The 25,854-nt window shown below is 44.6% G+C and overlaps 1 protein-coding gene and 1 long non-coding RNA gene across 9 annotated transcripts in view; one reads left to right on the forward strand and one right to left on the reverse strand.

The window, feature by feature from the left end:
• Positions 1-3,661: 3,661 nt before the first annotated feature.
• The window catches only part of LOC105498997 (solute carrier family 35 member D2), a 59,217-nt gene continuing 37,024 nt past the window's right edge, over positions 3,662-25,854 (reverse strand). For 4 of the 6 annotated variants that reach the window (XM_071077452.1, XM_071077457.1, XM_071077454.1 and 1 more), the window contains 6 exons: positions 25,698-25,800; positions 24,324-24,416; positions 16,976-17,043; positions 7,066-7,144; positions 4,948-5,030; positions 3,662-4,288 (listed from right to left, as the gene is read on the reverse strand). In XM_071077452.1, the coding sequence (XP_070933553.1) occupies positions 4,189-4,288; positions 4,948-5,030; positions 7,066-7,144; positions 16,976-17,043; positions 24,324-24,416; positions 25,698-25,800 (526 nt within the window). In that variant the 3' untranslated portion in view covers positions 3,662-4,188. The remainder of the gene's footprint in view (positions 4,289-4,947; positions 5,031-7,065; positions 7,145-16,975; positions 17,044-24,323; positions 24,417-25,697; positions 25,801-25,854) is intronic. The other 2 variants (XM_071077453.1, XM_071077456.1) reach the window with 2 other exon arrangements.
• Positions 25,201-25,854, forward strand: part of LOC139358065 (uncharacterized) — a 30,839-nt gene continuing 30,185 nt past the window's right edge. For all 3 annotated transcript variants that reach the window (XR_011612280.1, XR_011612281.1, XR_011612279.1), the window contains exon 1: positions 25,201-25,318. This is a non-coding gene — a long non-coding RNA (uncharacterized lncRNA). The remainder of the gene's footprint in view (positions 25,319-25,854) is intronic.

Raw genomic sequence — 25,854 nt, forward strand, 5'->3', positions numbered from 1 at the left:
GTGCACAAAAACATGTATTTAAAACTCTTCTCTAAACTAGGTCCTATTATTTAATCAACCTCAGCTGTGAAAAAACTCCAACGCTTGAGATATACTTAATATAAAAAGTATTAAAACAGCAGGAAATAGTCCAAGTTAACAAACGGTGTAACTGTTATTTGTAGTACTATGGCAAGAAGTGTGCAGAATATCAAGGTAATTAAACTAATTTTTGTGTCCCATCCACTAGTGGTTTTTACAATGTTTTTACCAGGAAAAATTAAATCTGGAGACCTGGGTCACTGGGCCTACATTTTTTCTTCAGCCTTGATGGGGTTTGCAGAGCCTTTCCATACCACTTCTCCACCTCCAGCACCCCCAACAGCCTGACTGGAGCTTCCTTCAACCTCCCTCCTTCCTTATACCCAAGTTCTTTAGTTGTATAGCAAACATTTCAACTTTCAACCCAGTTACTAGGGCTGCTGGGCTGCTCTTAGGGTGCCCTCTGCTGGCCACACATGGAAGCAGGTGTAAAAGTCTTAAAACACATCTTTCTTTAGGAATTTTAAGAATTAAAAATTAAAGATAAAAAAAATTGGAAGAAAGAAAGAATTAGTTTGTGTTTGTTTTGCTTAGCATCTTTGGTCTCTGGGATTCAAAAAGTATGTTGATGCAACAGAAGGTAGTTAAGAAAAGTTTGGATGGCTAGGTGCAGTGGCTCCAGCCTGTAATCCCAGCGCTTTGGGAGGCCGAGGCAGGTAGATCACCTGAGGCCAGGAGTTCAAGACCAATCTGGCCAACTGGTAAAACCCAGTCACTACTAAAAATACCAAAAAAAACAAAAAAACAAAAAAAAAGCCAGGCCTGGTGGCATACACCTATGATCCCAGCTACTTGGGAGGCTGAGACATGAGAATCACTTGAACCTGGGAGTTCAAGATTGCAGTGAGCCGAGATCATGCCACTGCACTCCAGCCTGGGAGACAGAGCAAGACCTTGTCTCAAAAAAAAAAAGTTTGGGAGCTCCTAGGTTACACTCCAGAAGCCTTTTAATTATTTTATCTTACCAATTGATTTGTGCTTGTAGACACAGAATCTTGCCATGTTGCCATGCCCAGCCCTCCAGAAGCCTCTTAAAGCACATTGAAGGCTGCGCACAGTGGCTCACGCCTGTAATCCCCACACTTTAGGAGGCCAAGGTGGGAGGATCACTTGAGCTTGGGAGTTCAAGACCAGCCTGGGCAACAGGGCACGACTCTGTCTCTACAAAAACTATTTAAAATTTGGCAGGCTAATTTTTTAGTAGTGGTCCCAGCTCCTCGGGAGGCTAAGGTGGGAGCATTGCTTGAGCCTGGAAGGTGGAGATTGCAGTGAGCCGAGATTGTGCAACTGCGCTGCAGCCTGGGAGACAAAGTGAGACCGTGTCTCAAAAATAATAATAATAAAATAAATTTAAAAGCATATTGAAACAGTAAAGAACTCCTACAACTCAACAACAATAAAACAAACAACTTGATTAAGAAATGGGCAATGGACTTGAATAGACATTTATTTAAGAAGATAAACAAATGGCCAACAAGTACATGAAAAAATGCTCAACACCACTTATCGATTAATTAAGGAAATACGAATCAAAACCAAAACACAGCCACAGTAGCCTATAGTCCCAGCTACTCCAGAGGCTGAGGTAGGAGGATAACTTGTGCCCAAGCACTGCAGACCACCCTAGGCAACATAGTGAGACCCCACCTCTAAAAACAAAATAAAATAAAAATAAATTTTTTAAACATCCATTATGATGGCTACTAGTAAAAATGAAACAGGAAATAACAAATGTTATTGAGGTTGTGGAGAAACTGGAACCCTTGATGGCAGGAATGTAAAATGGTGCAGCCACTATAGAAAACAGCATAGCAATTCCTCAAAAAATTAAAAATAGAATGACCACAGAATCCAGCTATTCCACTTCTAGGCATGTATCTAAAAAAGCTGAAAGCAGAGTCTTGAAGACGTATTTGTACACCCATATTAATAGCAGCATTATGCACAATAGCCAAACGGTTGAAGCAAGCCAAGTGCCCATCAGCAGATGACTGGATAACAGATGCAGCAAACCCACAACACACATTCCCATGTAAGGAAGGACACGCTGCTACAACACGGACGAACGTTGGCGATACGATGCTAAGTGAATAAACCTGTCACAAAAACACCACTACTATATGATTCTACTTATATAAGGGATCTTGAATAGTCAAACTCACAAAGAGAGCAGAACGGGGGTTGCCAGGGGCCGGGGGGATGGGGAAATGGGGAGTTCTTGTTTCATGGGTACAGAGTTTCAGTTTTGCAAGATGAAAAAGCTCTGGAGGTAGGTTGTACAATCAGTATGCTTACTCCTGCTGGACTGTATACACTTAAAAATGGTTAGGATGGTAAATTCTGTCGTATACTTTACCACAATTTTTTTAAAAAATTTTTTGAGACAAGGTCTCACCCTGTCACTGAGGCTGGAGTGCAGTGGCGTAATCACAGCTCACTGCAGCCTCAACCTCCCAGGCTCAAGCAATCCTCCCACCTCAGCCTCCCCCATAGCTGGGATCAGAGGTGCGCGCCACCACGCCTGGCTAATTTTGTTTTGAAGAGATGGTGTTTCACCATGTTGCCTGGGCTGGTCTCAAACTCCCGGGCCTAAGCGATTTTCCCACCTCAGCCTCCCAAAGTGCTGGGATTACAGGCGTGAGCCACCGCACCCGGCCACACAAAAATCCACACAGTGATCCCTTCCTGTGCTGGCCTGCTCCAGATCTGGCGCAGCTTCTCAAAACTCAGAAAGTTGCCACTCTCAAGGATTGAGAGATCTAGTTGAATTTTACAGATTAAAATACTAGAGGCCACGACAGGCAAAGTGACAGGAAAGGTCTCCAAGTTTAGTAGTAGAGACAAGATTAGTTAGTCTGGCTCCTGACTCCCAGACTGGGGCTCTACCCTGCACTCCCAATTCCAGTGGGGACACCCATTTCCACACAGGGCGGGAAAAGGCACCCTATCCATTCGGGCTTCCTTCCCGTACACCAGGGGTTGGAGGTAGGTGAGCATGTGAGGAAATGCACCTTTGGTAAAAGCTCCTCAACAAACCTGGAGGGAGATGAGAAGAAACAAACAGGTCAGTGCTTAAATGCTAACAGGACTGGCCGGGCGCAGTGGCTCACGCCTGTGATCCCAGCACTTTAGGAGGCCAAGGTGGGCAGATCACCTGAGGTCAGGAGTTCAAGACTAGCCTGGCCAACATGACGGCCAAACCTCGTCTCTACTAAAGTAAAGTACAAAAATCAGCAGGACGTGGTGGCAGATGCCTGTAATCCCAGCTACTCGGGAGGCTGAAGCAAGAGAATCACCTGAACCCAGGTGGCAGAGGCTGCAGTGAGTCGAGATTGCGCCACTGCACTCCAGCCTGGGGGACAGAATGAGATTCTGTCTCAAAAAAAAAAAAACAAAAAACAAAAAACAAAACAGGATAAAGCCTGAGTATTTTTTTCCCTATTGAGTTACTTTGTAGCTTTCCCCAACCTCGAGTCATAAAGGAGTTTGGAATTGTCCCTTCAAGGTGACACATTCTGCTACATTGTGAATGACGGACACCGTTTTCTGCCTCCAATAATACCACATGATGAGGCATACATAGAAATGATTTTTTATTTACTTTGATGATTAGGAAAAGATAGCAACATAGCTTTCATCAAAGCTAACAAATTACTGGCAGTGAACTAATTTTATTAGAATAAAGACATGTCTGTCTAAACTGAAACCACCAGCCCTTTGCTTTGGCTGGGACCTTGCCAATCACGGCCAAGGTGTTGATCAGAAAACAGTCACCATCACATCAACCTCCTGCCAGCACATGGCACAGAGATGCCACGAAGGCCCCGCAGGTCCCTCGAAGAGCAGCTGGGGCTCCACCTACCGAGTCCCAGTGGCTTATTTTGAAAAGATTTGCTTTCCACCGGTAAGGCGTGGCCCAAGTACATTTCTCGGGACTGCCATTGGCTCATCGTGCATGCATATGAGGTAGTTCTCTTTGCATTTTGCAGATGCTGTTGCTTGCCCAGGGGGTGGATGTCACGAATCTGAAACCTCTGGCTTCACATTCCCACTGGGAATGCCCCCCAGCCCCCAGTCACAAGTCAGTCTCCAATCCTGCCGCAGACTCTAGCTCTTCAAATCCAAACGGATGTTTTCTTCATCCACAGGTTTCGGTTTTAACTGGCTGCTCAGTGTTAAAAAGGAGTATCTCAAGCCCCCTGCCATGCTGAAAGGAGAAAAAAAAAGTGAAAATAAATGACGGGGAATTTCCCAGGGGCTCCAGCAGCCGTTGCTGGCGTTTCTATCAATACAGCCTGCTTCATGCGGAGGGAATTATTCCAATATCTGTGTTTCTCCTCAAGTTTGTGGATTGCTTGATGAGAATGTCCCCTCTTATTTACAAGCCTTTGGAGGCAGAAAAAGAGTCATCAAATCTAATGCAGAACCTCAGAGAGAAAATAAGCACTTGGTTTTTACTGAATAAACTACATACCCTTAGCCTTAAATAGTATCCCACTGCTGAGACCCCAAATGCCTTTCAAAGCTGGGTTAGTCCACACCCCCTGCTTGCCGAGCCTAGTGGTCACAAAGGTAACAACACCCTCCACTTCACAGGAGGGCAGAGAACGCAGGGGCCTTCTGTGAGGAAGACCGGTGAGTTAAATTCCGATCCCAGCCCCGCAAACTGTCATCACACATGTCCCCATGGATCTGCATGAGGATGAACCCAGGGATGAAGTAAAATTATCGTAGAAATCAGAATGTCAAAACGCCTCCTGGCTTAACATGAAAGACTTCTCTAGGCTCTTTTGCTTATTACATATTAATCGAACTGTTCAAGGTTCTTGTTTTCCCAAAGCGAGTCCATTAAAAATTCCCACTCACCAAATATTTAATCCTACGAAGTTTAACGAAGAGAAAAGGTAGTCTCCACCGATTAACATCCCAATGTAGGCAACGGATACGTTCTGCAGAAAAAGAGGATTCGTCATTTTAAAAGTAAAATGTTTAGGGGAAAATATAAATAGTAAAACCTGAAACTAGACATTTTAGTTACTTTGCAAAGAGACTTGTACATAGGGATATTCACAGGGGGCTGAAAAAAATAAAAAACCATTACAGGCCAGGAATGATGGCTCACGCCTGTAATCCCAATACTCCGGGAGGCCAAAGTCAAAGGATCACTTGAGCCCAGGAGTTTAAGACCAGTGGGGGCAACATAGTGAGATCCCATCTCTACCAAAAATTTTTTGAAAGTAGCCGGACATGGTGGCACATGCCTGTAATCCCACAGGGACTGAAGTGGGAGGACTGCTTGAGCCCAGGAAGTCAAGGCTGCACTGAGCTACATGCCACTGTACTCCAGCCTGGGCAACAGAGCAAGACCCTGCCTCAGAAAAATAAATAAGCCATTACATATGGGGCTTACTAAATGAATGCAGTAAATTATGGTCTGATAACAACAGAAAATTGCGTTATTCTCTCCCCTGTTCCAGTTGGCATGCAGGCAAAAGAGGAAGAGTGGGGCTATCATCAGCTTGCCAGATCCTAACTCTTTACTATCATTGGGTAGTGAGGTTTTCCAGGGTTTTTTTTTTTTCTTTTTCTTTTTTTTTTTTTTTAGACAGAGTCTCGCTGTGTTGCCCAGGCTGGAGTGCAGTGGCACAATCTCAGCTCACTGCAACCTTTGCCTCCCAGGTTCAAGAGATTCTCCAGTCCAGCCTCCCAAGTAGCTGGGACTACAGGGCACCCACCACACCTGGCTCATTTTTGTATTTTTAGTAGAGATGGGGTTTTGCCATATTGGTCAGGCTGGTCTCTAATTCCCGACCTCAGGTGATCTGCCTGCCTCGGCCTCTTGAAGTCCTGGGATTACAGGCATGAGCCACTGTGCCTGGCCTGTTTTTCTTTTTTTCTTTTTTTTTTTTTCAACCCTGGGCACTGCAGATTGTGCACTGGACACTACACTGCAATCTGTGGGCACACCACGGCCAAGTAGTGAGTTAATCGTCTTGATCATAAACTTGAGCAGAGTGGAGACAGTCAAAAAATTCCAGGCCATGCTCTGCCCAGTGCATTCTAGGAGACCTCTGGGCAGCCAAGGGACAGGTGAATTCTTGAAGCAGGTGTGTTTTCACACACTCTAGGACTTTGTGTGAATAGAAAAACGACGCAATTACGGAATAGAATCCAGAACACCTCTCCCGCTATTCATTCACGTGCGTGTGTTTATTCAGATGCATCCACACACACACACCCACGCACCAACCCACAAGCTCACCGACCTCACCACACAGCACGCACCTCCACAAGGGCTCCACTTCTCAGGGGGCAGGTTCTCCCAGAAAACCAAATTACAGGTCACAAGGTGTCTTACTCATCATTGATACCTGGGTTTTGTTTTGTTTTGTTTTAGCTTTTTACTTCATTTTCCCAGACCCACCCCTCCAAGCCACCCCCAACTTAAAAGTTGTAATTTGTCTCTCCTTTATAAATTAGCAATCTGTCCCTCTATTCCATGTAGTAGATTAGAAGAAGTAAGATGGGGCCGGGCTCAGTGGCTCACACCTGTAATCCCAGCACTTTGGGAGGCTGAGATGAGTGGATCACGAGGTCAGGAGTTCAAGACCAGCCTGGCCAACAAGGTGAAACCCAGTCTCCACCAAAAATATAAAAAATTAGCCAGCTGTGATGGCGGGCGCCTGTAATCCCAGCTACTCGGGAGGCTGAGGCAGGAGAACTGCTTGAACCCGGGAGGTGGGTGCAGTGAGCCAAGATTGCACCACTGCACTCCAGCCTGGATGACAGAACGAGACTCTGTCTCAAAAAAGAAAAAGAAGAAGTAAGATGGGATCACACAGGCCCAGCTGAAAAGGTCACAGCCCTCATTCTTACACCACCACCACCACAATCAACAAAATCTAATCCGGCCTCCAGCGGAAACTCTGGGTTCACAGTCCATTCCTTGACTCAGTTGTTCCTTCCAAGGCTCCATCCACTCACCTTGATGGCTCCAACCACTGCTGTCGTCAAGGCTGAATTGTAATAGCTGCACAGAAGCGTGGAGTACATCAGCAGAAACCTGCGACAAGAAAGCAGACACAGAGTGTGCGTCTCACTACGCTGGGGAATAATAAATAGGTTAAGGCCAGCAGTGGCCCCCACACAAGCACTTTAAGGCAAAGAAAAAAGAAACACATATCACAAAGGTTTTGTAACCCACACCTTAAGATATCTTGCTATTGGTCTTATGACAGGAAAATGGTCCAGCTGTGAATTAGCTAAACCTTCTACTTAAGGTATCCTTCTCATTTTCTCTGTACATTTCCCCTGAATGTTTCCACAACCTGGGAGTAAGGAGAACAAGGTTTAACGACCTGAAATCTCTCATTTATCAGCATGTTAAATGAAGTTAAGACTTTGAGTTTTGTTTTTGTTTTTTGTTTTTTTTTTTTTTTTTGAGACGGAGTCTCGCTCTGTCGCCCAGGCTGGAGTGCAGTGGCGCGATCTGAGCTCACTGCAAGCTCCGCCTCCTGGGTTCGTGCCATTCTCCTGCATCAGCCTCCCGAGTAGCTGGGACTACAGGCGCCCGCCACCGCGCCCGGCTAATTTTTTTGTATTTTTAGTAGAGACAGGGTTTCACCGGGTTAGCCAGGATGGTCTGGATCTCCTAACCTCAGGTGATCCACCCGCCTTGGCCTCCCAAAGTGCTGGGATTACAGGTGTGAGCCACCGCGCCCGGCCGACTTTGAGTTTTTAATCCTCTGTGCATCAGAATCACCTGTTGCACCTTTTTTTGTTTGTTTGTTTTGGTAGGGACGGAGTCTCACTCTGTCGACCAGGCTGGAGTGCAGTGGCGCAATCTCGGCTCACTGCAACCTCCACCCCTAGGTTCCAGCAATTCTCCTGCCTCAGCCTTCCGAGGAACTGGGCCTACAGGCTCATGCTGCCATGCCCAGCTAATTTTTTTTGTATTTTAGTAGAGACGGGGTTTCACTGTGTTGCCCAGGCTGGTCTTGAACTCCTGAGCTCAGGCAATCCGCCCGCCTTGGCCTCCCAAAATGCTAGGATTACAGGCGTGAGCCACCATGCCCAGTCTGCCTCCTGCACTTCCCAACACACAATGAACGATGCCTGGCAGAGGTTCTGCTTCACATGGTTTGAGGTGGGGCCCTGACCACGCACGAGATGAAAGATCCTCAGGTGATTCTGACCTGCAGCCAGAGAGGAAGACCCCTGGTGTCGGAAGAGAAAATCAGCTGAGCGATTGCTGCCTTCAGACAGAGGAGATTGAAACAGATGCCACGTGTGGATAAGGCTACTGTACCTGTTACCAAAGTTAACTCAGGCACTTAACATGACCGTAGGTATTGATACTTACTTGCCAATAAAATGATACAGCCTTGTGAACGAGCACGCAACAAGAAAACACATACACAGGTAAAGAATGCCAAATCCGGCCGGGTGCGGTGGCTCACGCCTGTAATCCCAGCACTTTGGGAGGCCAAGGCGGGCGGATCACGAGGTCAGGAGATCGAGACCATCCTGGCTAACACGGTGAAACCCCGTCTCTACTAAAAATACAAAAAATTAGCCGGGCGAGGTGGCGGCGCCTGTAGTCCCAGCTACTCAGGAGGCTGAGGCAGGAGAATGGCGTGAACCCGGGAGGCGGAGCTTGCAGTGAGCTGAGATCCGGCCACTGCACTCCAGCCTGGGCCACAGAGCGAGACTCCGTCTCAAAAAAACAAACAAAAAAACAAAACAAAACCAAAAAAAAGAATGCCCAATCCAGTCAGGTAAAGAAGTGAGCTAATTCCAGTCAAGCCGTGATGGAAATTAGCTGCAACCTCACCTAAGCTGCAACTCAGATCAGATGATGAAATGTTGAAAGGGAATACAAACCGGCTGAGAAAGAAACACGGAAGGTACAGGGAGAGCACAAGGTGGGTGAGATGTGAAAAGCTAAATCCCAGGTCAGGCTGGACACGGTCGCTCATGCCCATAATCCCAGCACTTTAGGAGGCAGAGGTGGGTGAATCGCCTGAGGTCAGGAGTTCCAGACCAGCCTGGCCAACATGGTGAAACCCTCTCTCTACTAAAAATACGAAAATTAGCCGGGCGTGGCGGCACATGCCTGTAGTCCCAGCTACTCGGGAGGATGAGGCAGCAGAATTGCTTGAACCCGGGAGGCGGAGCTGAGATCATACCACTGCACTCCAGCCTGGGTGACAGGGCGAGACTCCGTCTCAATTAATTAATTAATTAATCAGTCCCAGGTTGAAGGCAGGAGCTTGGATTCCCCATTGACAGAAGCGAACTCAACTCTAGCAAAGGGCTCAGTGCACCTGCACTTGGGTAAGCACAGAATTGATTGAATTCTAGAATCCTGCTAGAATTTAACACTCGGTCTTGGTGCTAGGCTAAATCTCTGGTGGAGATCACGGTCACAGACCTTCAACATGATAACCTCTGTTGGCCTGAGTGTGTTTATTACTAAAGGTGGTAGAGGGAAAAAATCAGAATATCAAGCTTTACAAGTTGAAGAATAAACTTAATTTCAAACTTAAATTTTGTAATCTTTGGAATACTGTGTGCATTGTAATTAAAACAATTTGAAAAGTTAAAGAAACTCTTGGTTCTAATTTGAAATATATAATTGATGTTAGACTTGCAATTTTAATTTGAAAGAAGAGTGTTGAAGTCTCATCAGAATTTGAATTTTTTTTTTTTTTTTTTTTTTGAGACAGAGTCTCACTCTGTGGCCAGCCTGGAGTACAGTGGCGTGATCTTGGCTCACTGCAACCTCTGCCTCCCAGGTTCAAGCAATTCTCCTGCCTCAGCCTCCCAAGTAGGTGGGACTACAGGCGAGCGCCACCACACCCAGCTAATTTTTGTACTTTTAGTAGAGACGGGGTTTCACCATGTTGGCCAGAATGGTCTCGCTCTCTTGACCTCGTGATCTGCCCGCCTCGGCCCCTCAAAGTGCTGGGATTACAGACATGAGCCACTGCAACCGGCCTGAATGTTTTTTAAGAAGCTGATTTACCCCATTTCTAAATTTGGTTTATTAGATTTCAAACAATTGCTTTCGTACAAAAAGCAATCTACTAGCTTTGTTAATTGGCCTCAGGGGCTGGAATTGCTGAAGAAAAAGTAGGCAGCTCCCATTTGTAAAAGCAGTTGAAAATGCTTAAATTATTTTAATTCACTAAGCTGTAAATGGAACTGATTTACAGTACATTGTTTAGGGGATTTTAATCAGTTAAACTTGAGTTAATAAACCATTTATCAAATAATGAAAGTAAATGTTCTTTTATAGAAAAATTGTTAGCCTTATAAATAAGGCAATAATATTTGTAAGTTGAACTTTAAGGCTTAAGAAAAAAAATCTAAGTTTCGGCCAGGCATGGTGGCTCACGCCTGTAATCCCAGCACTTTGGGAGGCCAAGGCAGGCAGAGAGTGAGACGATCCTGGCCAACACAGTGAAACCCTGTCTCTACTAAAAATACAAAAAAATTAGCCAGGCGTGGTGGCGGGCACCTGTAGTCTCAGCTACTCGGGGGGCTGAGGCAGGAGAATCGCTTGAGCCCAAGAGGCAGAGGTTGCAGTGAGCCGGGATCGCACCACTGTACTTTAGCCTGGGGGACAAAGTGAGACTCCGTCTCAAAAAAAAAACAAAACAAAATCCAAGTTTCTCAAATTGTTATAATTTTAATAAATCTAACATTAATTTAGATTCCCAGGAGCTATAAATAATCCTATTTATGCATAAGATGAAAAAATTTGAAAACTCAAACTGATGCCACTGAGTGCCTGCTCTGCCAGGCCCTGGCCGTCGGAGGGGACCATCCCATTCGCAGCACCTGCCCCGGAGCCGCTCAGACCCAGCTGAGAGGAGACAGCTGGCAGCAGCAGGAGCACAGCGCAGGGCCCTGCCCAACGCAGGGGCAACAGAGGAGCTTCCTGCAGGCCGCGGACGCACCAGCGCAGCCTTCAACCAAGGACAGCATGGATGTTCTTTATTTCCACTTTTGCTTTAAAATTCCAACTCCAGGGTTCCAGTCATGCAACATTTTCTCCATCCTACGTTTTTTTTTTTTTCTTAAAAAAGGGTTGGGGGGAACCTTATCTCTTGACGAGGTCTGCCTGTTTACCCAGGCTGGACATGAATGCCTGGGTTCAAGGGATCCTCCCGCCTGTCTTCCAAGTAGCTGGGCTTAGAGAAGTGTGCCATCACACCCGGCTCCATCTTAGTGAAGCCACCTCAGCCTGCATTCAGAATCAGAAGACATCACGGATCTAAGATCCCAGCACCATCTATCATGAGTGTGATGACGCATCACTCACCAGCTGGGCTGCGCCAGGGAGGAGAACCCCTCCCTAACATTCTGGAGTGAGCCTCAATGAGCAGCCATCCTCCTTAGCAACAGACAGGCGGCTAGACCGAAGAGCTGCACTTCTCTTTTCTTTTCTGTTTTTTAAAGACAGGGTCTCACTCTTTTGTCCAGGCTGGAGTGCAGTGGTGTGATCATGGTTCACTGCAGCCTCCACCTCCCAGGCTCAAGCAATCCTCCCACCTCGGCCTCTCAGGTAGCTGGAACTACAGGTACACATCACTAAACCTGGCTAATTTTTAAATTTTTCTAGATACAGAGTCTTGCTGTCTTGCCCAGGCTGGTCTGGAACTCTGTGGCTCAAGCAATCCTCCCTCCCCTGCCTCCCAAAGTGCTGGGACTATAGGCATTAACCCCACTCCCAGCTTGCACTTCTTAATATACCCACTAGATGTCCCCAGAGAGGGCAAATATAGAACCACTGGGCTCAAAGTAGTAGTATATTACATTTTTTAAAAGAATCTATTTCTATATGCAAAAAACCACTTGTATAGTTCTTTGGCCAAAACCAAGACTCTGAACTAAAAGAACCTTCGTTAACTCAGTACTCAGTACAAGGGAAACCACAACCCTTTTAATACTGAAAATATCAACCTCCACATGACTAGCTTTGGTTTTATTATCCGTAGATTAATAAAATGCAACAATATTTAAAAGTATTGCTGAATTCTTAGTAACCTTTTTTTCCATTCTATGTATTTTTTAGACAGGGTCTCACTCTGTCACTCAGGCTGGAGTACAGTGGCACAATCACAACTCACTGGGCTCAGATGATCCCAGTCTCTACCTTCTGGGCTCAGGTGATCCTCCCACCTCAGCCTCCCAAAGTGCTGGGATTACAGGTGTGAGCCACCATGCCCAGCCCGCTCTGTATTTCGAAGTCATGATATTATCAGTGTACATTTGAAACATAACAGCACATACATCTGATGCACATTTATTCAGACAACACAGGCCGGCTGAGTGTGCTGCTTCTAGGGCCCCCAGGGTGGAGGTGCCCAAGTAGAAACTCCTGGACCAGAACCTCTGCTCAAAGGTTTCTTCTTCCTGTTCTAAAAACAGCACAAAAATAACTGCCTTACCCAACACTGTGGCAGTCACAAACAAAACTCAAATGACCTAGTTTACACCTTGTTACTGATTACTGTTCCCTGCCCCAACAAATATAGAAACTCAACACAAACGTTCAAATATTCACAGGCCACTTTTGCATTCCTTCCACCATCCACAATGGTACCCAAGCACATCATTCTCTTATAATTCCAGATTTCAAAGAATTCCAAGGAACCTCATCCTCATCATCTCTGGGAAGAACTCACTCCTAAGAACTCACAGAGTGCCAGCCTGGGCAACATGGTGAAACTCCACCTCTACTAAACATACAAAAATTAGCTGGGCATGGTGGCTGGAACCTATAATCTCAGCTACTCAGGAGGCTGAGGCAGGAGAATCGCTTGAACCCAGGAGGCAGAGGTTGCAGTGAGATGAAATCACGTCACTGCATTCCAGCCTGGGCAGAGTGAGACTCCATCTCAAAAAAAAAAAAAAAAAAAGACATTATTTATATCTTTTAAGGGACAGAAATTCTACAGCATTGAATAATTTGGCAGGAGAGATTTACATATATACACACACACATACACATACACACTTATATATATATAAATACACACTTTTTTATATACATACTTTTTTTAGAGACAGGTTCTCCCTCTGTTGCCCAGGTTGGAGTGCAGTGGTGCCATCATAGCTCACTGCAGCCTCAAACTCCTGGGCTCAAGCAATCCTCCTGCCTCACCCTCCTGAGTAGCTGGAACTGTAAGAACATGCCACCATATTTGCCTAACTTTTTTCTGTAGAAATGAGTTCTCATATGTCGCCCAGGCTGGTCTCAAACTCCTGGCCTCAAGTGATCCTCCCACCTCAGCCTCCCAAACAAAGCGTTAGAGCTACAGGCATGAGCCACTGTGTCCAGTCTAGATTTCTTATATTTCTCCCCTGCATTTTCACATCTCTGATCTTCAGAACACTCCTGCACTGGTGCCTGGAGAGTGGCTGTGGTCCGCGGACTTTGTAAGCATACGCTGTCCATTTGCAAGTTTGATAACTGCTCAGCCATTGCAGTTAAGCAATGTTCTGCTTTCGCGGCACCAATGATAACTAGCTTTTAAACTTCTATCTTTCATAGCCCGTTTGTGAGAGAACATTTTCCTGGATCTCTCTTCTGTTGTGTTGTTACGAATACAGTAGGAAGGAATGATATTTAGCTTCCTCAGTAAAGGAATCTGTATTAGTCAGGGTTCCCCAGAGGAACAGAACCAATAGAATACACAGGTATAGATATATGAGAGGAGATTTATCAGGGGAATTGGCTCCCACAATTATGGAGGCTAAAAAGTCCCAAGACAGGCCATCTGCAAGCTGGAGACCCTGAGATGCCAGTAGCATGGCTTAGACCAAGTCCAAAGGCCTCAGAACGAGGGAAGCCTTTGGTGTAACTCTCAGTCCAAGGCCAAAGGCCTCCTGACCACAGACTGCTGGTGGAAGCCCTGGATTCCCAAGGCTAGTGAGCTGGGAGTTCTGATGTCCAAGGCAGCAGAAGAAAGTCTGTCCCAGATTTCAAAGAGGGATGGATTTGCCTCTTCTGCATTTGATCTCTCCGCGCCATGGCCAATTGGCTGGTGCCTGCCAACCATGAGGGCAAATCCTCCCCACCTGGTCCACTCAGACTTGCACGCCAATCTCCTGTGGGTTTCCACACCCACGTACACACACAGACACACAACTAAAATAAAGCTTCACTGGGCTCCCAGGTACTCCTTAATCCAGTCGAGTTGATACCTGAAATTAACTCCACAATTTCCCCTGCTTGTCAACTTGGCACCCCCAGCATCGTCTTAAACCATACTTAAGTTTCCAAATGAAGACAGTAACAAAGTAATTTTGTTATTTAGTTGCATCCACCTGATATGAGGCAACTATCCTGCATACAACCAAAATACACAATCCCTTCCCCAAAATTCAGCTTTTAGGATTTCAACATTTGAGATTCTACTCTTTCAGGATTATAATTTTTGGAAGTTAGATCTTTTGGGGGTTATGGCATTCAGGATAGTGTTGTGAAAGGAAAATTAAATCTCAGAACCCCAAACTCACGAGGCCAAAGGGAGAAGTTAAGTCTGGAAACTGAGTCACACGAAAGCCTTCTATTCTGTTCCTCTATAGATAGCTGCAAAGAGAGAGGGCCACGTATCTCCCCACGTGGCCTCCCTCACAAATTGCTCACAAGGAATTTCCTTGCAGGTCCCAAAATCTTCACCCTAAAACAGAGTTCTGCTGAATTTCACCCTGTTTTTTTTTTTTTTTTTTTTTTTTTTTAGACGGAGTCTTGCACTGTCACCCAGGCTAGAGTGTAATGGCACAGGCTTGGCTCACTGCAACCTCCACCTCCCGGGTTCAAGAGATTCTCGTGCCTCAGCCTCCCAAGTAGCTTGGATTACAGGGGCACACGACCACGCCTGGCTGATTTTTGTATATTTAGTAGAGACAGGGTTTCACCATGTTGGCCATGATGTTCTCAAACTCGACCTCAAGTGATCCACCCACCTCGGCCTCCCAAAGTGCTGGGATTGCAGGCTTGAGCCACCGCGCCCACATGATGACATAAATGAATAGCTTATCTTAAACAGGTACTGGACAAAGACAGAACTAGAAATCATCCCTCTGCCCACTCCAAGACAAACGCGTGATTGCTGCCGCCTCCTTCTCCTGTATGCTTGCTTTTATCTTATGTAAAATGCAGATTTGCTGAAAGTCAGACAAATGAGTAATTGTTCTTTGACCTCTCCTTTCACATGTAACATGTGGATTCAGTGAGCACTAATCCAAATCTTGCAAGAAGGTAGGACTCACTCACCTTACAAGAATGTAATCACTCACCTCCTGACATACCCTCCCTCCCTGCTATAAAATCATTTGATGAGTGATTCCCTGCTATAGGAATTCAAGGGCCCCTTCAGTATGGGAGAAGGCACCAGGGCCTGTATTGGAATGAACCCCGCTCAGGAAGGATCCTCCCAAGATTTCCAACAGTGTTGCCTCTGGAGAAGAAAACAACAGTGCTGGAGGCAGGGAAGAATGGAGGGGAGCTGGTGTTCCCTATTTATTCTTTTTTTTTTTTTTTTTTGAGATAGAGTCTCCTCTGTCACCCAGGCTGGAGTACAGTGGCACGATCTTGGCTCACTGCAACCTCCACCCCCTGGGTTCAAGTGATTCTTCTGCCTCAGACTCCTAAGTAGCTGGAACAACAGGTGTGCATCACCACACCCAGCTAATTTTTGTATTTTTAGTAGAGATGGGGTTATGCCATGTTGGCCAGGCTGGTCTGAAACTCCTGACCTCAGGTGATCCACCTGCCTCAGCCTCCCTATTTATTCTTTCATACCTTTTTAATGATTTCCTGGTTGCATGAATCACCTATTCATGCAAAGGGATTTTCAAGTCTTAGAAGATTGAAATAGACACAAACTATATGGCCTCTTAACAAGAAGATATACCTAAAGAAAATTTCAAGAACAGAGCCGGGCGCCAGGGCTCACGCCTGTAATCCCAGCACTTTGGGAGACCGAGGCGGGCAGATCACGAGGTAAGGAGATCGAGACCATACTGGCTAACACAGTGAAACCCCATCTCTACTAAAAACACAAAAAATTAGCCGAGCGTTGTGGTGCATGCCTGTAAGCCCAGCTACTCGGGAGGCTGAGGCAGGAGAATTGCTTGAACCTGGGATGCAGAGGTTGCAGTGAGCCAAGATCGCGACACTGCACTCTAGCCTGGGCTAGAGTGACAAAGCGAGACTTCATCTCCAAAAAAAAAAAGAAAAGAAAGAAAATTTCAAGAACAAAAACGCCTAACTGTTGGACCATACAACAGCCTGGACATCTCTCTTTGGAAATTTTCCTGAATATAGCAGGTGTAGCACTATAGGAAAAGGCTGTCATAGTCTCATCATTATGTGAGGAAGGCATCTTGAAAAACTAACGACATGGTGACAAAGACAAAAACATATCACTGCCAGGCCTGGAGGCAGGAGCCCGGAGTCCCAGCTGATCAGGAGGCGAAGGCAGGAAGACTGCTTGAGCCCAGGAGTTTGAGTCCAGCCTGGGCAACACAGTGAGACTCCATCTCTTAAGAAACAAAAACAAAAAAGTCCTCAGCATTGAGCTTGAAACGTCATTTCAGACAAACTTTCAGAAATCAATAGGCAACATCGTATTTTGGAGGAGAAAGGACATTAGCATGACTTTCAAAAACAAGAGTTGTATGCTTGCTCCTGGTCTTTCAGGCTGGGTTTCCAGGTCTCCTGGGTCCCTGCCACCTCCTTTGCTGCAGGGGTACTTTGCAGAGAAAGTCAGAGAAACACAAAGGAATTCTGACAGAATAGACAGAAGGCATATCTTGATGTGACTTGTCAAGAGATATTGTCGACCAGTGTTTCTACTTATCTATGGTTTCTTACCCCAAAAAACAGGAAAGAAGAAACTGTAGGATAAACAGAACATTCTTCCATTGGTTGAATTCAGTAGCCTATTATTAAAAAAGAAAAAAAGTAATGATTAGGTTAATGATACTGCAGTTTAAATTTACTGGTTTTACTAAACTGCGTTTTGATACAGGAACCATCTTCCCAAACAGAAAATATAATGCTAAAAATCCTAGGTGATACTAATTGGGTGACGTTGGGCAAATCTCTTTTCTTCCCTGAATCTCAGATTCATTTTACAAAATGTAGATTATTTAAAAAAAGGAAAGCCTTCCTCAAAAGGTGGATATAAGGACTGAATGAAATTGTTTAGGACTGTGCTGACAGCCAGCACAAAATCACAACTGCTATTATCGCTGTGGCTATCATTGATTCACTGACTTTACACACCTTTACTAGTTTAATTTGTGGTCCCAAATTCAAGGTTGGGTTTATTTTTTGTAAATAATTTTAGAAGAAAGTTGATTATCTCTTTTTTTTCTTTCTTTTTTGAGACCAGGTCTTGCTCTGTCACCCAGGTGTGATCATGGCTCACTGCAGCCTCTACTTCCTGGGATTAATCAGCCCTCCCACCTCAGCCTCCTAAGTAGCTGGGACTATACACACAGGTCACCATGCCTGGCTATTTTTTTTTTTTTTTTGGCCTGGCTTTTTTTTTTTTTTTAAGTAGAGACAGAGTCTCGCCATGTTGCCCAGGCTGGTCTCAAACTCCTGGGCTCAAGTCATCTGCCTGCCTTGGCCTCCCAAAGTACTGGGATTACAGGCGTGAGTCACCAAACCCAGCCAAAAAGTTTATTCTTAATTAATAATGTAGGCAAGAAAAGTTTAAGGTCATAAACTGTTTTCAGGAACTTGCACATGCTTAGGAAGTATTGTGAACAAATAAACTATTATTTGCTACTTACAAAGCAATCAAGTAATTGGGGTGGAGGAGATGGTAGACAAAGAAGTTTAAGACTTCATTTCTGGCCAGGTGCGGTGGCTCACACCTGTAATCCCAGCACTTTGGGAGGCCGAGGCGGGTGGATCACCTGAGGTCAGGAGTTTGGGACCAGCCTGGCTGACATGGTGAAACCCTATCTCTACGAAAAATACAAAAATTAGCCAGGCACAGTGGCAGGGGCCTGTAATCCCAGCTACTATGGAGGCTGAGACAGGAGAATCACTTGAACCCGGGAGGCAGAGGTTGCAGTGAGCCGAGGTCATGCCATTACACTCCAGCCTGGGCAACAAAAGCAAAACTCCACCTCAAACGAACAAACAAAAAAGACTCAATTTCTGCTCTCCGGGGATTTCATCCCTAGCTGAGAAAATTAAATTAACCCTCCTGAGGAGACAATAAGGAGGAGTATTTTCTTCATGGTTGGTCTCCTACTTGTATCCAAAAACAATTTGAAGGTGTCTGAAGACTGCCCGTAACAGGATCAAATAGAATCAAATATAAGTTCCACTCACTTTCTAGTAAGCAATACTTTGTTAGCCAAGTTTTAGAAACTCTATGTATTTAAAATGAAATCTTTTAAGTTTATAGTTCAAATTTTTAAACAATTAAGGTAGAATTCTCTTCTCCAATCAGGACCATCTTGTCACATTTCACTGTCACTGTTTCATTAGTAATGCTTTGCCCACTTCACTTATCAAAAAGATACACATTACAAAAATTAGCTGGGCATGGTGGTGTGCACACTTGTGGTCCCAGCTACTGGGAAGGCTGAGGTGGGAGGATCACCTGAGCCCAGGAGATGGAGGCTGCAGTGAGCCGTGATGGTACCACTGCACACTCCAGCCTGGGCAACACAGTGAGACCTTGTCTCAAAAACAAACAAACAAAAAAAGACACACATTAAGTGTTCCTAACTGTTGAAACTGGCTGATGGGCATATATGTGGAGTTTGCCACATCACTCTGTCTCCTTCTGTATATGTTTGACAGTTTCCTTGCATCCTAACACTTTTTGTTAAATGCGTACTTGTGAAAGAAAACTATAAGCCGGGCGCGGTGACTCAAGCCTGTAATCCCAGCACTTTGGGAGGCTGAGACGGGCGGATCACGAGGTCAGGAGATCGAGACCATCCTGGCTAACACGGTGAAACCCCGTCTCTACTAAAAATACAAAAAAACTAGCCGGGCGAGGTGGCGGGCGCCTGTAGTCCCAGCTACTCGGGAGGCTGAGGCAGGAGAATGGCGGGAACCCGGGAGGCGGAGCTTGCAGTGAGCTGAGATCCGGCCACTGCACTCCAGCCTGGGCGACAGAGCGAGACTCCGTCTCAAAAAAAAAGAAAAATATAATAAATAAAAATCTGTCTTACCAGCAAGCCCCAAGCTAATCAAAGGAGCAGAAAACATCCAAGAGAATTAAAGCCGAAAAGTTTACGCTTAAGGCAGTCAAAGACCAAAACAAAACAAAACCACAAAACTCATGGGAAACACTTACTGTCTGAAATTAAAATAAAATTGGGAATAAGAGAAATACGTAAGTTTTAAATTTCAAACCAAGGGTAGAAAAACATCTATTTTCTCAAAGAGCTAAAAGTATTTATGCAAACAGTAAAAAATCAATCCATCCATTAATAAGAAATAAATAAAAACTATATATGTGTTCCTGATACAACAAAATCCATTGAGGGCTATTTTGTGACTCTCATAAAAATATTTAGATTCTTCACCAACCTTTTTTTTTTTTTTTTTTTTGAGACAGAGTCTCCCTCTGTCACCAGGCTAGAGTGCAGCAGCACCATCTCGGCTCACTGCAACCTCCACCTCTCAGGTTCAAGCAATTCTCCTGCCTCAGCCTCCCGAGTAGCTGGGACTACAGGTGCTCACTACCACACCCAGCTAATTTTTGTACTTCTAGTAGAGACGGGTTTTCACCATGGTGGCCAGGATGGTCTCGATCTCTTGACCTCGAGATCCACCCGCCTCAACCTCCCAAAGTACAGGGATTACTGGCGTGAGCCACCATGACCAGACCCAACCTAAATTTTTATAGATTTTAGTTTTATTTCCTTAATAATGATGAGACTGTATTAGTGGCATTTTAAAAATAATGTAGCATGACATTTATTTTTAAAAAGAAATAATTAAAGGTAAATAACAATAAAGCCCTTCTTCCTTTAGACTTACTGTGGGAATATGAGTCTTTTTCACTTTGCACTCAGGGTTTTTCAATCAGGGGAAAAAAAAAAGTCCCATTCTTTATCCCTGTTCGTCAACTGTAATATACTAGATGTACTTTGAACCTACTGCAGTGATTCAAATAGTGAAGAAAGTTCACCCGCTGAGTATTTTCCAAGGGCCTAATTTGTTAACAAGAGAAGCTGTCATCTCTGACTTTGTTCATCAGAGATAGAATCGAGGCACTATTAATAGATCTATTGACTGTGTAAGTCCAAAGTCTGGGCTTGAATTCCCAGAGGAGTGAGTCACACACACACACACGTTTACCACAATCTCTGATCCTCTCCATCGCTCCTAGTCCCAGTTAACTAGGAAAAATAACTCATCGAATTTCTTTCCATTAACAAGAGAAGTTCACATTTTGCTCTAATTCATTAATCAGCTTTCAGAACAGTCAAACCAAACTTGGTAAACAAAAAGCAATTTTATATTACAGGCTAACACACCTAATTACATAAATTCATTTCTTTTTCTTATTTGGTTTACAATCTAAAATGAATTCTGCCATGGTCAAAAGGGACCAATGGGAAGAAATTTACCCTGATTCAATGTTAGTAGTGGAAATGTCACTGTTTTGTTTTTGTTTTTGTTTCCTATGGAGTTGATGGCTTTTTCTTGCAGATTACGGTGAGTGTCTCATATATTTGGCATCTCTTGTCATACAATACTTTTAAAACTAGTTAAACTTGGCGCAGTGGCTCACATCTGTAATTCTAGCACTTTGGAAGGTGGGCAGATCATGAGGTCAGGAGTTTGAGACCAGCCTGGTCAACATGGTGAAACCCCGTCTCAACTAAAAATACAAAATTAGCCGGACATGGTGGTGGGCGCTTATAATCTCAGCTACTCGGGAGGCTAAGGCAGGAGAATCGCTTGAACCTGGGTGGCGGAGGTTGCAATGAGCCAAGCGATCTTGCACTCCAGCCTGGGCAACAAGAGCAAAACTCTATCTCAAAAAAAAAAAAAAAAAAAAAACAGTCAAACTTTTGGGGTTGGACGCAGTGGCTCACACCTGTAATCCTGGCACTTTGGGAGGCCAAGGCAGGCGGATTACCTGAGGTCAGGAGTTCAAGACCGGCCTGGCCAACATGGTGAAACCCCATCTCTACTAAAAATACAAAAATTAGCTGGGCATGGTGGTGGGCACCTGTAATCCCAGCTACTCGGGAGGCTGAGGCAGAAGAATTGCTTGAATCTGGCAGATGGAAGTTGCAGTGAGCCAAGATCGCACCACTACACTCCAGCTTGGGTGACAGAGCGAGACTCTGTCTCAAAAAAACAAAATAAAATAAATAAACATAAAGAATATGTTAGGTCTCTGGTACTTTGTATAAGTGAGGGATATGTTTTTCACACATGAAGGAGAAAGTGAACACTTTTCATATACAAATAAAGTAAATGAGATGACAGTGGAGGATGTTTCTAGAGCCCAGAGTGCCTGAACTGACCACCTGCTATTCTTGGGAAGATACTTAAGCACGATGCCCTGGATGCTTTTCCTATACGACAGGAATAGTAACAGGACCTTCTCTTCCGTCGTGGAAATGCAGTCAGATAATTCATGAACAATGCTTTGAAAAATGTCTGACATCATAAGCCCTCAACAAATATTGGCTATTATTATTATTACATGAGAAAGTAGAATTCTGCATGATAATCATTACAGGCATGTAGCAGCTTCTGAAAACACCATGCTATAAGTTTATAAGCCAATGACTTTGATATGAGAACACATATTTCTTCTGAAACAATGTTATAAATTATTAACATAATACACCTAATCTATTTTACTCATCAACTACCTAAAATTCAGTTTCTAGTCACTATGCCTTTCATAGCATTGTTCCCACGGGGAAATATGCTTTTAGTCCCAATGAGGTGTTTTAACAATTTTTAGGAGTTTCTAGATTTCTATTTCTGGAAAAAAAATTATCTAAAATACCAGAATTTCAGAACAGATAAAACTCCAGTGATTAAAAAAAAAAAAAAACTCACTTCTATAATAATGAAAGGAGACAAACCACTAGAACCACTCATGAAGAGTTTGTGATTTTTTTGGGGGGAGACGGAGTCTTGCTCTGTCAGCCAGGCTGGAATACAGTGGCACAGTCTCAGCTCACTGCAACCTCTGCCTCCTGGGTTTAAGTGATTCTCCTGCCTCAGCCTCCCAAGTAGCTGGGATTACAGGCGCCTGCCACCATGCCTGGCTAATTTTTGTATTTTTACTGCTAAAAATACTCTCTACAAATGGGGTTTCATCATGTTGGCCAGGCTGGTCTCGAACTCCTGACCTCAGGAGATCCGCCTGCCTCAGCCTCCCAAAGTGCTGGGATGATTGGCGTGAGCCACCACGCCTGGCCAAGAGTTCATAATTTTGTTTTTTGTAACGTTGCTGGCACTGACTCAGTTTCAGATTGATTGCTGGTAGCGGAAACACAAATACTGTGTTTTCAGATATCCTGCCCTGCTCATTCTTCCTAGAGAGGGGCAGGTGCCCGCTTTATCTTCCAGCACGGAATTAACAGGAGGCCCAGGTTCACAACGTTCTGATTAACCCGAAACAAGAGCTCTTTATCCAGATTGGTGCCACCTGGTGGTTTTCTGCATAAACCCGTGGAAATGGCTGTTTGTGCCCGGGGACGAGGTTGCTCAGCCCCTCTGCTGACCCCTCCTTCTGGGAAGAGAATTGGTCAAGTGAGAAAGTCCAGCTAACGAAAGAACAATGAGCTGCCCAGGAGTCCACAGCAGCCTGCAGCCTTCAGAGTCACTCAGACCCTAAAAGAGCTGCCAATGGGATCGACTTTCAGCTGGTGGGCAACACGCACCCACGCTGACTGCTCGACATGGAAACACCGCCCTGGCCGTGGGTCAATGGGTGCAGCCCCAGCCCCAGCCCAGCAATGAGGGGGTTACCGCCGGGCTGGTCAGGGCTGTGTCTGGAGCTGAGTCTGTGGGTGCAGGTCCCGCCGAGGAGGGTTTTGCCCCTCGCATCTCGTTTCTCACACTCACTTACACATCAGCAAAATTCTCAGAGGCTGTGTGGCCTGCGACTTCCTGAAGAAGTCTGGTGCGGCTGGGGCACCAGATGGAGTTGTCGCTGCCTCATGCAACCCCTCTTACCCAGTCTCTGCCCAGCTGCCCCTCACTGGCTGCACCCTGGGGGTGGCCCTGTTCACTACAATAAGCAAAGTCGCTGAGTGGGACAGGGTGAAGCACTCCCCTTAGGAAAGTCAGGGCTCACCAATTATTATGCAGATTCCTCAGCTAGCGAAAGAAAGGGGTTGCAGTTGAAGGAAGATGGTTCATGTCCCTCAGGTTTTAAGCCATTCACTGTTGAGTTGAAGCCACCTGATGGGCTATTCCCATCATATAGGAAAAGTATCTAGGGCATCGTCTTGCACCCTTCAGGGTGGCCACTGGAGCTGTCACTGTAGTGAATGTCCACACTTCCTAAGAGACTTGGCCTCCACCGCTCCACTGGGCCTCAGATCTTACCACTAAATTGACCATTTCATTTGTCTCTCACCAGCAGCAGATCGGGTTTCAGGGCAAATGCTGAAAGAACAACACCTTCCCAAAATTCAAATGTGGATCCTGGGATATTTAGAGGTAAAATGGCGTGATGGCTGGGATAGGTTTTAAAACACTCCAGGGAACAAAAAAGTGGGGGTGGATGAGGACAGATAAAATATGGCAAAATGCCAAAGTGTTGAAGCTAGGTGGTGGGTCCGTGACTACTCATTGAATTATTCTATTTTGTGCACGTTTCAAAATGTCCGTAATAGAAAGTAACAAATAAATAAACCTATTTTTTGAAATGATCAAAATCCCCTTCTAGGGTAAGTAGCTCTCCCAGGGTCCCACATTAGCAAAGGGCGATATGGAACTCAAACTCAGATTTGTATTGTTGTGTTCCAAAAAGTTCCAAGTCCACAGTTCTTGGCACTCCCTGATATGTGGCTAAGGCTAAATGCCAATGCAAGGGTAGTGCCAAAAGATTACTAGGGATATCAAACATCTTGTTATCATGTACCCTCCTGGTAGTCCCAGCTACCTTTACACGTTTTATTTCTGTGCATACCAAATGTTAAATATTAAAAATGTTACAGCCTGCTAAGGAAGACTGTAACGATTGCCATCAGCTCACCTGTCGCAGGTCTCCAGTGGAGACACTAATAATAAGAGTTGGAATAATCATGAAGCAGGCATTGTAGAAGAGCACTCCGTATTTCCCTAGCTCCTGCAAAAACAAAAACATGAAAACCACTCAATTTTAGAAACATGATGCACAGATTTCCTGGAGCCATTTATTCAACTGCATATTCATGCAAAGTTAGAATATGCATTCTGGGCAACTGTACTGGAATATTTTCAGCAAATTTCTGACATAAAATGCTTCATTTTGAGGGTACTGAGATTTTGGAATAAACATTTGTTTTACACCAAAACTACAGAGAAAACGCATGGCAGTGGAAAGCCTCTAGGGTTCCATTCATCTCCAGCATTCTAATTGTGTGGGGTTTTTTTTAAGCACGTTATTCAAAATGGGAAATCTGGAACAAAATAAAGAACATTAAAAACGTGAATATAAACAAAACTCTTTAAAAACATCTGCTGTTTCCATTAAAGGACAGCAGCATTATACATTTACTTTCATTAAAGTGGCCACACCACTTCACCATTTTCAAAAAAGGATGACATATTGTGATTTTGCAAAGACAACAAACCTGTTTTTGTAAAACTGCTACCGTTAAAAAAAAAAAAAAAAAAAAAGGCCATGCAGGGGGAAAAAAAAACACAGTGCAGATTAAAAAAAAAAAAAAAAAAAAAAAAAAAAGCTCATAGAAATAAGCCTGTTGGTCAGAGTGAACTCCCTCATCCAGCACAAAGAGCTTGGAACAAAGAAACATATGTCTGACTCATCCTCCCGGGCTTCCTGTAACAGCTGTGGGGGGGGAGGGATGGGGCCTCCACGTGACAAGCAGCCACACAAAAGCAAAGCTCCTCTGCCCCAGCCCCTCATCATCAGAAGCAGCAGCTATTGCTGGACAGGACCTTACAAATTATCCATTGCAGTCATTTCATTCCACAGATGAGGAAACTGACGTTTGGAGAAGTTAAGGTTCAAAGTCACAACAGCCAGTAAGTAGCAAAACTTGTGTCTCTAACCCACATCTCCAGACTCCAAACTAGTGCTCTCAGAACAAATATCGTGACCCCTGACCTTGCCTTGGTCGTTGATGATGCCAGTAAAAAAGTTAGTTTGCCTTTCAAATTAATCCCTTTTTATATATTCTGAGTGTGCATCTAAACTAGTAGCTTTTCCCATGCTATCTCATTTTCACCCAAAATTTTGCAAATAATAACTTACACAGACAAGATAATTGAAAATAAATTAGGAATCTACACGTCATATTATATAAATTACATGACATGCCAACTGTACACATTCATTTTCGTTTTTCATATAATTCTAGGGCCCAGATGACAAAGCCAAAAAGCCATAGGCAAGGTCTGGTACCTTTGGGTCCATTTTCTGTTTGGTATAAACTCCATTTGCTGCTGTGAAGATATCATTCAGGAATACAAAAATATAGCCTTCTAAGTTAAAAGCAAGGTCAGACCTGGGAGGGAGACCACAAAAGGAGAAGGATTATTCGAAAACTCCTAACTTGGCC

Source organism: Macaca nemestrina, chromosome 14 (assembly GCF_043159975.1).
Source record: "Macaca nemestrina isolate mMacNem1 chromosome 14, mMacNem.hap1, whole genome shotgun sequence".
In the NCBI taxonomy this organism is placed as follows: Eukaryota; Metazoa; Chordata; class Mammalia; order Primates; family Cercopithecidae; genus Macaca; species Macaca nemestrina.